The sequence below is a fragment of the Myotis yumanensis genome, unplaced genomic scaffold, assembly GCF_028538775.1.
Source record: "Myotis yumanensis isolate MYYU_CA2020_CCGP unplaced genomic scaffold, mMyoYum1.0.hap1 SCAF_8, whole genome shotgun sequence".
Taxonomy (NCBI): Eukaryota; Metazoa; Chordata; class Mammalia; order Chiroptera; family Vespertilionidae; genus Myotis; species Myotis yumanensis.
Window position 1 is genome coordinate 75,825,497 of NW_027223759.1, and position 12,866 is coordinate 75,838,362.

General features: G+C 41.9%; 1 protein-coding gene across 2 annotated transcripts in view; it reads left to right on the plus strand.

Moving 5' to 3' along the window:
• ZRANB3 (zinc finger RANBP2-type containing 3) overlaps positions 1–12,866 on the plus strand; it is a 249,644-nt gene that overhangs the window by 200,884 nt on the left and 35,894 nt on the right. For both annotated transcript variants that reach the window (XM_070423080.1, XM_070423081.1), the window contains exons 11-12: positions 571–750; positions 1,511–1,663. In XM_070423080.1, the coding sequence (XP_070279181.1) occupies positions 571–750; positions 1,511–1,663 (333 nt within the window). The remainder of the gene's footprint in view (positions 1–570; positions 751–1,510; positions 1,664–12,866) is intronic.

The window sequence follows — 12,866 nt, forward strand, 5'->3', positions numbered from 1 at the left end:
CAATTGCATAAAAAATGAAATTGTGTTATATATATTGAGATACAAGCTAGTAGACTTCAGAGCCTTTGGAATGTAACATAAGAAATTTCACAGGAAGAGAACAGTACGACTGGAGACATGATTTTCTTGCTTTATAGAACAGCAGTGTGAATTAAATGAACAGAGGATGTCATTTCTTTCTCCTAGTTGCTATGGATACCATGTGTTAGAAATTATCTTCTCATTTATAATGTATTTTATTAGATTTTACAGTGGTAATGTGAATCCAGTCCTCATCAGATGATAAAGTAATTCTGTGTGTGTGTGTCCACCAAGCTGACTTTTGAAATATGGAAATACATTTTGAATGTGTGTTTTGTAGTTCACCCGGCTGTCTTGCAGTAAGCAGTCTTCATCTGCCTTTCATGAATTATATTTTCTTAATTTGGCTTAGTATGAAAAACTGATCTGTTTTTAAGTCCTTCTGCGTTCTCTTCTCCATTTAATGTGTTCAGAAAGACTATTACACATGGCTCTATTTTATATTCTCAGTTTAGTTACATCTTGGTTTCTTCACTTTATTTTGCTAAGGGTTTGACATTTACTGCTGCCACTCACGTTGTATTTGCTGAGTTGTACTGGGACCCTGGGCATATAAAGCAAGCAGAAGACCGTGCTCACCGAATTGGACAGTGCAGTTCTGTGAATATTCACTACCTCATTGCAAATGGGACTCTGGACACCCTCATGTGGGGAATGTTGAATCGCAAGGTAAGGCTTGAGTTTAAACCAGGTTCCCAGCTTACGGTTACCCATAGTCTACATGGGTTAAGAGGATGAGTTTTAGTGTTTTCAGGCAAAGGATACCTAAGTACACCAAGATACTGATAATAATAGAAAAGGTAGTACCGTACCTGCTATCCTTTGTAATAGAGACAGGCATGAATTTATGTGTATTCCTATTGTATTCACGCCCTTCTACCACTTTAGAGGCTAGAGGACAGGGATAGCTAGCAAGGAACCATAATGCTTTCAAGCACCAAGTCTTTTTCGTAAGTAAAGAATAAACCCTTTCCCTGAAAGATTGTTGAATCCAGAGCTAATATTGGATAGAGGACACTCTGCACCCAGACTCTAGAAAAGGTAGGAGGGATATTGCTTGCTCTGTCCCCTGAGCTGTCTCTTCTCCCAACCTTGTGGAATGTTTAAAGAAAGGATTTGACTAAAGATTAGAAGATAGTTTTCAAGCACTGGATATAGATATTCAAAAAGGCCATTCATATGTAGGTTCAAAAGTTTATAAATATTAGAATAAAAGTTTTTATGAGAAAAGCCAATAGGATAATTTGTCTAGTGAAACCTGGTAATTTGGTTGTGATTTTGAATAATTATATGACTACAGCACATGATATGTTCAAGCAATATGATTTTCTTTAATGGATTGTCATTCAAATGCAAAATCAAGATATTGCTTAGCAAATATCAGCAGTGAGGTGAACGTTATGAAGGTCACTGCTTCTCCCTCCTACAGGCGCAGGTTACCGGGAGCACATTGAACGGTAGGAAGGAGCGACTTCAGGCTGAGGAAGGGGAGAAGGAAAAATGGGATTTCTTGCAGTTTGCTGAAGCTTGGACTCCCAATGAGAGTTCGGAGGAGCTCAAGGATGAAGTTTTGTTCACTCACGTAAGACAATATATGACTTATCCTTTTCTATTTTTTAATATCCTGAATCTATAACTTTATTGTATATTGTTTTAAATAGCAATCTTCAGTTATTTGTGCTATTGAAAGCTAGCCTCCACAGAAAGCTGAAAAACTGCTTAGAACCAAAAAATAACAGATGGAAGGAGGCTGCAGCCGTGGCTTGTATCTTCTAACAGTTAATATCAGTGCCTCACTGTCCAGTTCCTTAGAAAAACAAGTTAAGTAGAATCCAACTTCAGAGGAAAATACAGGAGGCTATCTTTATGACCCTGAGGGTTGGGAAAGATGTATTAAATTTGCGACAAAATGTAACATAAGCAAGTTACAGACCCCTTTGGGGGCAATATGGTATGAGAATTATGGGAGTTTAATTTTAATTTTTGGGACAGTTGATCAGAAATTATAAGAATAAAATTAAAGTCTATACATGTTTTTTCAAAGTGCAAATTTAAAAATTTAATATAAAGTTTAGTTCCATAAAAACATGATATTTTTATGTGGAACCTTTCTAAATTTTTATGTATCTTATTTGCAGGATTAGTTTTTTTTCTAGGATGCTAGAATGCCATTCTGTCAAATGTTGCTTAAAAAAAAGAATATTTTATATAAGAATTTTATATATATATGTATATATATTTATACACACACACATAGATATATACATATGTATATTTTAAAATTAATTTCATAGAGTAAGGGAGAGGGAGAGAGAAATAGAAACATCAATGATGAAGGAGAATCATTGATTGGCTGCCTCCTGCACGCTCCCCTCTGAGGATCGAGCCCGCAACTCAGGCATATGCCTTTGACTGGAATTGAATCTGGGACTCTTTGGTCCACAGGTTGATGCTTTATCCACTGAGCCAAACCAGCTAGGACTGTAAGAATTTTTTTAAATTAAACAACTCCTTTTAGTAGTGTTTATTACATTATATTTTGGTCAATTAAAAACCAGGTATTCTAAGTATTTAAAAAATATATAATTCAAACTATAAAAATATAACTATTATTTGTAGTTGTCCTTTCTCTAAAATATCCTAATTATTGAAATATGTTTAAAGTTCATTTCTATGACAAGTATTAAGAATTTGACATTTGACACACATATATACATATTTATTGAGTTCATGTGTAACTGAAGATAAATATATGTCACCCTGACTGAAGCTTGCTTTCCTGCATTAGGTGCTTGTCTCTCGTAGGTTACTGTTACCTCGCACAGGTTTTCCAGTGCCTGGCTTTATGCACATGTGGTATTGTAGAGCGTTCTGCCCACATACTTGCAGGCTTGCTTTCCACTGTTTCAGTTACCCATGGTCAAGAATTGTCCCAAAGCATTAAATGGAAAATTCCAAAAGTAGACAATTCCTAAGTGTTAAATTGTGCTACTGTTCTGAGTAGCGTGATGAAATCTCCTGCCATTCTGCTCCAGTCCACCAGGACATCAATCATCCCTTTGTCTCCACGTTGTATATGCCCCGCCCATTAGTCAGTAGCCATTAGGATTATCAGATTGACTGTCCCAGTATTGCAGCGCTTGTGTTCAAGTCACCCTTCTTCTACCTAAGAATGGCCCCAGAGCACAAGAGTGGTGAGGCCAGCCATTCCGATATGCCAAAGAGGAGCCGGAAAGTGCTTCCTTTATGTGAAAAGGTGTGTGTAGAAAAACATAGTGCGTAGAGGGCTTGGTGCTGTCCTCGGTTCCGGACATCCACTGGGGGTCTTGGCACGTGTCCCCGTGGATCAGGGAGGATGTGTGTGAATCGGAACCTTCTAACAGACCATTTGTCTTGCTTTGTATTTGTTTGGTTTTGGGGCCGCATGTGAAATGTGCTTGAATGACTTCAGGTGGGAATTCCATGAAGCGCTTTCTCATGACATCCTCCTGCTTCATGCATTTTTAAGAAATGTTCAATTTGTCGAAAGGTCCTAAAAAAATTTAGTCCACTGACAAACATTTTTCTTCTGAATGTTGCCAAAATCAGCATTTCCTATGGGAATTTTTCTATTTATACGGATTTCTTTCTGATCCTTTTTAAAAATCCTTTTAAAATTTTTTCCTACATTTGGCATTTTAGGCTATTTCTACTTTTGTTAATTAAGCTTTGCCAAATTAACTGAATTTGTCAATTGTCATTAAAAACCAAACAAACACGTGTTTAACTGGAAAGTTTGTAACAGTTCTAATTAGATGGCTTTGAACAGCTTGTGACTGTTTTGGCAGTGTCAGCATTTTAAGGAATGTTCGTTTTATCTCCGCGCCAGCGCTCTGAGGCTGCGGCAGGTCGGAGCTGGGGCAGAGAACAGGCCTTCCCTGCGAAGGACAGACTGCATGTGTTAGTCAGCGCACAGCTCGGCTCCGGCCTCAGCCCTGGAGAAGGGGAGGCCCTTATTTTACCTAAGAATGGCCCCAGAGCACAAGAGTAGGGATGCCAGCCATTCCGATATGCCAAAGAGGAGCAGACCAGGAGCAGAGGGTGAGCCTGAGGGCAAAGAGAATAAACCGGGGCAGGAAGAGAGCCAGGAGGCTCCAGGCCCCCCGGGTCCCCAGCTCCCAGTCTTCTTACCCCTGCCAGCCCAACACATTCAAAAGATGTGAAGTCTATGAATGATTTTTGGAAAACCAATAAATATGGTCAGTGTGACAGATTGGTCTTCAGGGAACTGACCTGGAGCCTAACTTTAGTATGATGAGGGGCCCTGGCGACAGGAGGCCTGTGGTTAGGAAGAAGGGGAGGAGGGAAAGGAGAGAAAATTTTTGTGGATAAAATTTTTCTATTCATTTTTATATTTCCTGTCTTCTTTCTCCCCTGGTGTTCACTGCCCTTCAGAATGGTATCCTCTCCATCTCCCTCCTCTCTTCATCAGAATCCTCTTTCTGTTACATAACCCAGCTATTAGGATGAAAAGAACCTGTGGAATCAGGATGGTGTTCTACCAGCATATACCAGAAGTGTGCTGGTTGTTAAATATCAAATATTTGGGTGATGGTTGGTAACTAGCCACTTCCTCAGTCCCCTCTGTGTGTAGGCCTTCACCTCACTTCGGTGTCTCAGGGACCTCTGTGACCCGGCAGGCAGCACGGGGCCCCTCGGGCTCTGCTTTGACCTAATACTGGTCACTGCCCCTATAGCTGCTGTTAAGCATTTAAATAATCACCTGCATGGCATTAATCCACACAAGTGTATGAGTCACAATTCTTCACCCATCCTAGAGAGATTTACATTTTTAAAAGACATTATTTGTTAACCCAAATGAAACTCGAATTTAAGTCCAACTCAGACGAGAGCAAACATCCCAGGACCATGAGGAAGGGCACCTTTGCGCAGCCCAGGTGGCTGTCTCCTGAGGAGTCGTCCTTCCACCAGGGTCGCTGCCTCAGCCGGGGTCTGTTTTCTCGAGCTCATTCATTTCTTCTCATCTGAATGCTCATGGCTTCTAATTCTCTTTTGGCTTTGAGATGCTTTCATTTTCCTACATTGGCTTCCACTGAATGATAAAGTAGGTTGTCTCCAGATGGAAAGAGAGAAATATGGACTCTATTAGTCTATGTTGTCATTTCCAAATAATTAAAGGCTGCTTCATTTTTGCCACCATCATCTGAGGGATATTCCTTCCTTTGGCTACAGCTGTGGTAAACTGGGCCCTCCCCCTACCCTCTTCAGGGACCTTTCCCATCCTCTTTTGGCCCTTAATGGGTAATCAGCATCATCATTTATTCAGCCATTGTGTTCCTAGATCACTAGATGGCTTCCAAGGTCCTTTCTAAGTATATAACTTATACTTCATAGTATAATAAAGTATCCAAAGAGAAGCTTGGTGCATAAGTGATTCACCGTTGAGCAAAAGAAAGGACTGATTTAGCAAGTCCAGCTCTGCTTAGGACAAGTCTTCCTTCTGCCTGATTTCTCTTCCTCAGATCCCAGTGAGCCAGAGCTGCTTCCCTCTGGTCCTTCAGACAGCAGTTCTCTTCCGCATGGGAGCAGATTTCCAGTTAGCTCCCAAGTCCCCACTCCTGCACTCTGCACTCCTTGCCGGTTGTCTTCACTTAGTGGCTCTTAGTTCAGTGTCTGCCAGGTTTCCTCTATCATTGGCCTCTTCCCGGCTGCCTGGACTTCCTTACCTCCCAGTGCTCATGTCTCTGCCCTGGCTCATAGCACTGCCTTTTCTGTCATAACCAAGCTCCAGTCCCTGGCCTTTGTCCTCCGGGCCTTCTAGGGCATCCTTCACCCAAAGCAGATTTACCTTTCAGATACCACATTGGCATTGGGAACATAGGATGGTTGCACTGGCTGGTTTGGCTCATTGGATAGAGCATCCACCTGCGGACTAAAAGATCCCGGGTTCAATTCCAGTCAAGGGCACATGCCTGGGTTGTGGGCTCGGTCCCCAATGGGGGGCATGCAGGAGGCAGCTGATAGTGATTTTCTCTCATCATTGATGTTTCTATCTGTCTTTCCCTCTCCCTTCTTCTCTGAAATCAATAAAAAAATATATATATATGTTTTAAAAAAGAACATAGGATGGTGGTTGGTTTGCTGCAAAAATAGTGTATGTAGTTGGAAAGGAGAGCTCTCCAGCACAACTGTGAAATTTCAAAGTATGCCCACAAAATTCATAAACTGCATATTTATTAAATTCCAACATTGTGTGAAATATTTATTTTCCTGTGGGCTAAAAAGTACAAATAAGAATCTGTCACAAATATATAAGAAATAATAGCCTTGTTTCCCACATCGTGTCTAGTTGAAAAAATGGTAACAGCAGGAAGTAAGTTGACGCAGGAACTGTGGCATTGGTGAAGTCTGAATTTGTCTCATCCAAGCCTCTTGTTTCTGAATATGCTAAAGCGCTGGTTTCTTGAAGCGAACACACCTCACATTTGATATTTATTTAATATGTATTTTAGAATTCAAACCACTCTGTAAACATTATTAACTAGTCTGCATAACAGCCTAATGATAAGAATCAGAGGCAGCCTCATTGTCATGGAGACATTCAGATATCTCTGTCATCGCTTACATCACATAGTGCTACTACTAGGCATTTGTCTTGTTTGCCTCTGTGACTTCAAGTCACTCAGTAATAATAATTAACATGTAGTAGTAATCATAATAATTAACCGACTGGTTATTCCATGCAGTTACAGTGCTAAGCCTTTAACATTCATGATCTTATTTAATCTTCCCAACTACACCATGAGGCAGATACTATTAACACATCCCACTAACGCTCAGAAAGGTTAAGTCGGCTGCCACAGTCAGTATGTGCAGAGCTGGGATTGAGCCCATGCCTTTCTGCTCTAAACTCTACTTTCATTTCCTTGCCAAACTGTACTAGAGGCATTAGAACCATGTACTGTAGACCCTCGATTACTTGTGGAATGCATAGGACATGAAACACTTCATTTTGGCTTAGCCAGTGTATATGGAATGTGTACTATACATAATACATTCAAAGATAATTCATTATATAGAAAATGTTTATATGTAAATATTTATTAAGATTATGTGAAATGCAAATCAAAACCACAGCGAGATACCACTTCACACCCAGTAAGATGACAAAAATTAAAAAGACAGACAATAGGTGTTGGCAAAAATGTAGAGAAATTGGAGCACCCATCCATTGCTGGTAGGAATGTAAAATGCAGCCATTTTGAAAAACAATCTAGCAGTTCCTTAAACTAGTAAACATAGCAGTTCCACTTCCAGTGAAATTAAAAAATGTCCACACAAAAACTTGTACTTGAATATCATAGCAGCATGATTCATAATAGCCAAAAAGTTAGACCAGTTCAAATGTTCATCAATTGATGAAAGAATAGTGTTGTGTATCCACGTGATGGACTATTACTCGGCCATGAAAAGAAACAAGGTACTGGCACATGGCTACCCTATAGAGGAACCCCTGAAAACATTATGCAAGTGAAAGGCCCCATATTGTCTGGTTCTGTTTATATGAATTAGCCAGATAGGCAGACCCACAGAGAAAGAGGAGAGTAGTGGGAGACAGGCCTTGGGGGCCGAGGGGAGGGACTGACTGCTTCAGTGGCATGGAGTCTCTTTGTGAGGGTGATGAAAATGTTTTCTAATTAAACAGTTGTGATAGTTGCCTAATTCTGAATATGCTAAAAAAAGTCACTGAATGGGCACTTTAAAAGAGTGGATTTTATAATTAAACTATCTCATTAGAGCTCTTATTTGTAAAAGGATGTATGCTAGGTGCAAAGGTAAGGAAAACTGCTAGCTTTCCTTTGGAGCTTCCTCCAATTTAATGTCATGTGACAGATGTGAGAACAGATATGTGAGGCGGGCTCTGGGCACACAGGACGGAACAAATGGCTGCCCCGGGCAGTGGGAAGTTTTCCTTCGCAAGTGGATTCTGAGGATGAGCTCAGAGAGGGGTTCTAGCTCAGGCAGAGGGAGCCCCCAAACACCGTGACATGAACAGACGTCAGTGTTTCTGGGAACGCTATTCCGTGTGAACGTGCGGGCAGAGGGCACACGGGGAGGGAGTCACAGGAGAGGAGGCCCGAAACTGCAGTCAGGCGGAAGCCACACAGGCCGTGCCCGGCAGTTGGACATTATCCCGGTAATAGCAGGGTCATTAGAGGTTTTTATTTTTTTTCCCCACTGATTTTTTTTAAGTTCATTTTTTTTTTAGTTCATTGATTTTTAGAGGAAGAGTGAGAAAAGGAGAAGAGAGAATCATGGATTGGCTGCCTCCTGCATGCCCCCTACTGGGGATCAAGCCCACAACCCAGGCATGTGCCCTGACTGGGAATCTAACAAGCAATTTCTCAGCCCATAGGATGACACCCAACCAACTGAGCCACACCTGCCAGGGCTCATCAGAGGCCTTTAAGCAGTTGAGTGTCATGATCAGATTTCCGTTTTCAAAAGGGGCAGTGTGGGAAATGAATCCTAAGAGGAGACAAGTTCTTGGAGGCAGTGGTACTTGGGGAACCGATTCTTTTCCTGCCTCCCTCCCATCCAGTTCCAGCCCAGCCGCTCCCTCGCGGCTTTCTCCCCTGCCCCTGGAGGAGGAGCTGTTGGTCTGATTTTTCAGAGCCTGAGAACTTGGTTGGGCCACACTTCAAAGCTAATGGGCTCCTGTCCTCCGCACATGTGTGTCCACCGGCCCTGTCAGGCCCCACAGCCTTCTCCACTGCTGGATGTGGGGGGATTGGCGGGAAGTCTCACTGTGGCCTTCAGATGGTGTTTGTAATACACCTTGTACTGAAATTTTACTGTGGTGCTCTCAGGTACGCAGGTCTATTGATAAAGCCAGTTCTTTCTTACTAGTAAGGTTATTACTAAATAGAAGTGTCCTTGTCAGGGATTCCCAAATGGGATTTGGGTACCAAACATCCTGAACTCCTAACAGTGGCAGCGGTAATAGAGTGAAAGAGAAAAATTTCACGCCTACCAGGGGTAGATCAATATAGTGAGGTCTGTGTGGCACCCTGGTTAATAGCATCATGTTCAGGAAGGGAGAGGGGATTGAAACAGCCACGAGCAGAGGCAGGTAAGCAGGTGAGGGGAGGGCCAGCTGGAGTGGTAGGAAGTGACCCAGCTCAGTCTACAGCGGGAGGATCCATAGCAGAGGCTTTCATGGCTCACCTGGGAAGCAGTGGAGCCAGGAGACCGAGGGCAGGAGAGGAGCTGGCTTACAGGTGCCGTGAGGAGTCCATGTGCTACCTTGAGTGTGAGGAGCCTCTGAACCACTCAGCTGACGTCCAAGAGGCATATGGGCGTCAGGCCTAGACCTTAAGGGAGAGACTGTGGCCCGTGGGCTCTGAATGACTCACCCAGAGTCCCATTCCAGCGATCTGTGCATGATATTAGATAACATTTTGCTGTAGATTCTAATTGTCCTTGGAAGAGAGCCACCCCCAAAGACATTTGCCTGCACTGCTCTTGATGTCATCTTTAGAAATAAGTAATAACACTTTTCACTTTTACCCTTTTTTAAACCAGAGTGTTTTATCTTGTTTGTTTTGTTTTTGCCCACAGAGAAACACTTGTGCCTGAGAGTTGATCACTGTCACAATTTTAACTACATGGGAATGAACGTTTTGCAAAATCTGAAAAATTCAGTCATTATTTTTAGGAGAATTAAAAAATGTATTTTCCGTTTGATGATGAGACGTTTGTCCCTCTGTGTCCCCTGACTTGATCACAAATGGTAGAGAAGGCCCTTGTCTTAGTGCCAGTCCCAGTCATCAGCCATCAGCCGTTCAGGAGACCAGCACATGTCGAGGCCCCTCGTTCGTAACACAGCGGTTTCGTCAGTTCTTTCAGGATCATCAGTGTTGTGGTGAGACGACTGACACAAGGCAGTGACGGTTTCTACCAGAGCTGTCCTGGGATCAAAGTCTGTTCAGCCCGCCCTCAGTGTCTCTGCTGGTGGTGTGTGCTGAGCTGGACTCGCACCAGGCTTTGAAGTGCTTTATTGCTTTTTTATGAGTTTTACTAGATTTTCTTTTCCTCTCCTTCGGTTCTAGCAACTGACTTAATCCGATCATCGTGGCCAGGGGCTTTGTCTCTAAAGACCAGTGGTTTACCACGCTGTAAAACAGAGCAGATGTATTAGTCCCTGCACCTTTCAGAGAAATGCATGCACTTTGTCACGTTAAGCATTTTGCAGTTTTTATGCCCAGCGCTTCTCACCAAAAGCAATATTTTTTCTTTTGTTTTTCAAAAACAGTTGGACAAAAGACAGAAACACAATAACTGGGTGTCAGCAATATAACTAAAGAGAGGAATATGTCCTTCCATTTTCCACATTGCTTATGATACGGGCATGTTGACTTAACTATATTTCCCCAAAGCCTTTTGATAAAAATTACTGTAAACTCAGACCACTCCTCCTATTTAGAAACACCTACATGTAAGTTTCTTCCTTATCACATTAAAAGGGTCACTTAAAATCGTTATTTCTTTACAAGGACAGTCATGATGAGTTAGGACATTTGTGAATAATTTGTTACTATAATGTCTCTTTTTAAGGCAAGAAGGTAGTTATAAAAGAAAGACTTTTTAGCTTACTCTTGCTATTAAGTAGCAAAGCTTTCCTAGGCCATAAAAATACTTTGACTTCCTGTGTTCCTGCTTTTCTTTACCACTGAGAAGTGCTGTAATGTTAATAAGTCAGTAATTTTTAAATGTCGACCTGCCGCCACAGTGTGGGTGCTGACTGTGTAACCATCAGGATTGTGGTGAGACCGAGAGAGCTTGCTCCTGCAGGGGATCATGTTATTGTGAAACCTAATATTTCTGAAAAACCTGTTTATTTGGGGAGTGTTTTGTTTACAGTTATTTTTTTAAAACTTTTTTTCTCAGATGCAGTCTTCAGTGGATCCATGATCACTTTTTAAAAATTAATGTAAATTTTAAAAGAAAAGTTATTAGAAGCAGCTTAACAGATACAGGAATTTTGGGTTCATGTTTAGTATCTGTGCCTACAAATCTTGCTCTAGGTCACTTCCTTCTTATATTAACCAGACATGTCCCCAGTGGACTCTGCAGGAGGAGCTGTTGGTGACCTGTCTCTGCCTCCAGTCATCCAGGAGAGGGTTGTTTTAGGCTGACGTACGTGACACCTTTGAGTCCTGCCAGCACAGTAATGTCTCCTGAGTCCCCTCGCCATTGCAGCCCAGGCACTTTCTTCTACTTACCTCATCAACAGTTTCCCTTTGGGACGGCATGAGCACTCCCCTGTCATTTGCTCTTATGGGAAGCTGTTCAGAGCCCAGTTACAGTTAGGCAAGTGAGCTAAGTGAGCATCTTTCACGCCTGCACAGAAGTTAGTGTCTTGGCATTATTCAGGTGGTTTTTTTTTTAATTATTTGAGATCAGCTAGAGGGATCCTCATTATTTAAGAGAATGTATGCATTTGTTTCCTCTTAAAAAGAGTTCGCCGCCCATGTGTACATTCACGTATGATCCTTCAATCTCTCGTTATCTCTAGAAAATTAAGGAAAGAAATGGAGCTACTTGAACCATGTGTGCATCTTCAGGTATTTTATTCTAATCCAGTGGCTTTTTAAATATATATATATATATATATATATTGATTTCAGAGAGGAAGGGAGAGGGAGAGAGATAGAAACATCAATGAGGAGAGAGAATCATTGATTGGCTGCCTCCTAAATGCCCCCTACCGGGGATTGAGCTTGCAACCTGGGCATGTGCCCTGACTGGGAATCAAACTGTGACCACTTGGTTCATAGGTCAGTGCTCAACCACTGAACCACACCAGCTGGGCATAATCCAGTGGCTTTTAACCTCTGTTGGGGCCTGAATCCCTTTGAGACTACGGAGAGAACAAAGAACTGCTCTCTGAAAATGCACATACAATACAACCTTTTCTAGTCAATCCAGGGCTTTCTCAGGCTCACTGAAGGCTGTTCAAGGTCTAGTGAGAGGCCCATGAATCTCAAATTGAGAACTTGTGTTCAGTAAGCCTGTGACTCTTCTTGTTCCCATCCACCATGGACAGTTCTCATTAGGACGTGCCAGAGATTTTCTCACCTGTTTCTCAGTCATAGCTCAGTGTCAAAGAAACCTCATCAGCCAGCTTCCTGCCTGATTGCTCAGAGGCTACAATCAGAAAACAGAACTGGTGATATGGATCAGTTTCTTTTTTATTTATTTATTTATTTATTTATTTATTTATTTATTTATTTATGTTTCTTTCTTGATTAAGGTATTACATATGTGTCCTTATCCCCCATTGCCCCCCCTCCGCCTCCCTATGTATGCCCTCAGCCCCCTGGTGTCTGTGTCCATTGGTTAGGCTTATATGCATGTATACAAGTCCTTTGGTTGATCTCTCCCCCTTACCCTACCATCCCCTACCTTCCCTCTGAGGTTTGAGCATCTGATCGATGCTTCTCTGTCTCTGGATCTGTTTTTGTTCATCAGTTTATGTTGTTCATTATAACTGGGGATCTCAGAAGAAGTTTTTATTCTGTTATGCCTCCCAGCTTCTGGCAGCCCCATGGCCAGGGCCCTAACTTGTAACGTTCACTATCTGTAACTACATTCATCATTGTCTAATTTAGCCATCATAACATTAGCTGAAGTCATTGTTACAGATTAATCTCATCCTTTCCTTTTTTCTAAAATTATGTTCTGTGTATCCTTGGTTTCCTGAGATGATATAAAATGATTCC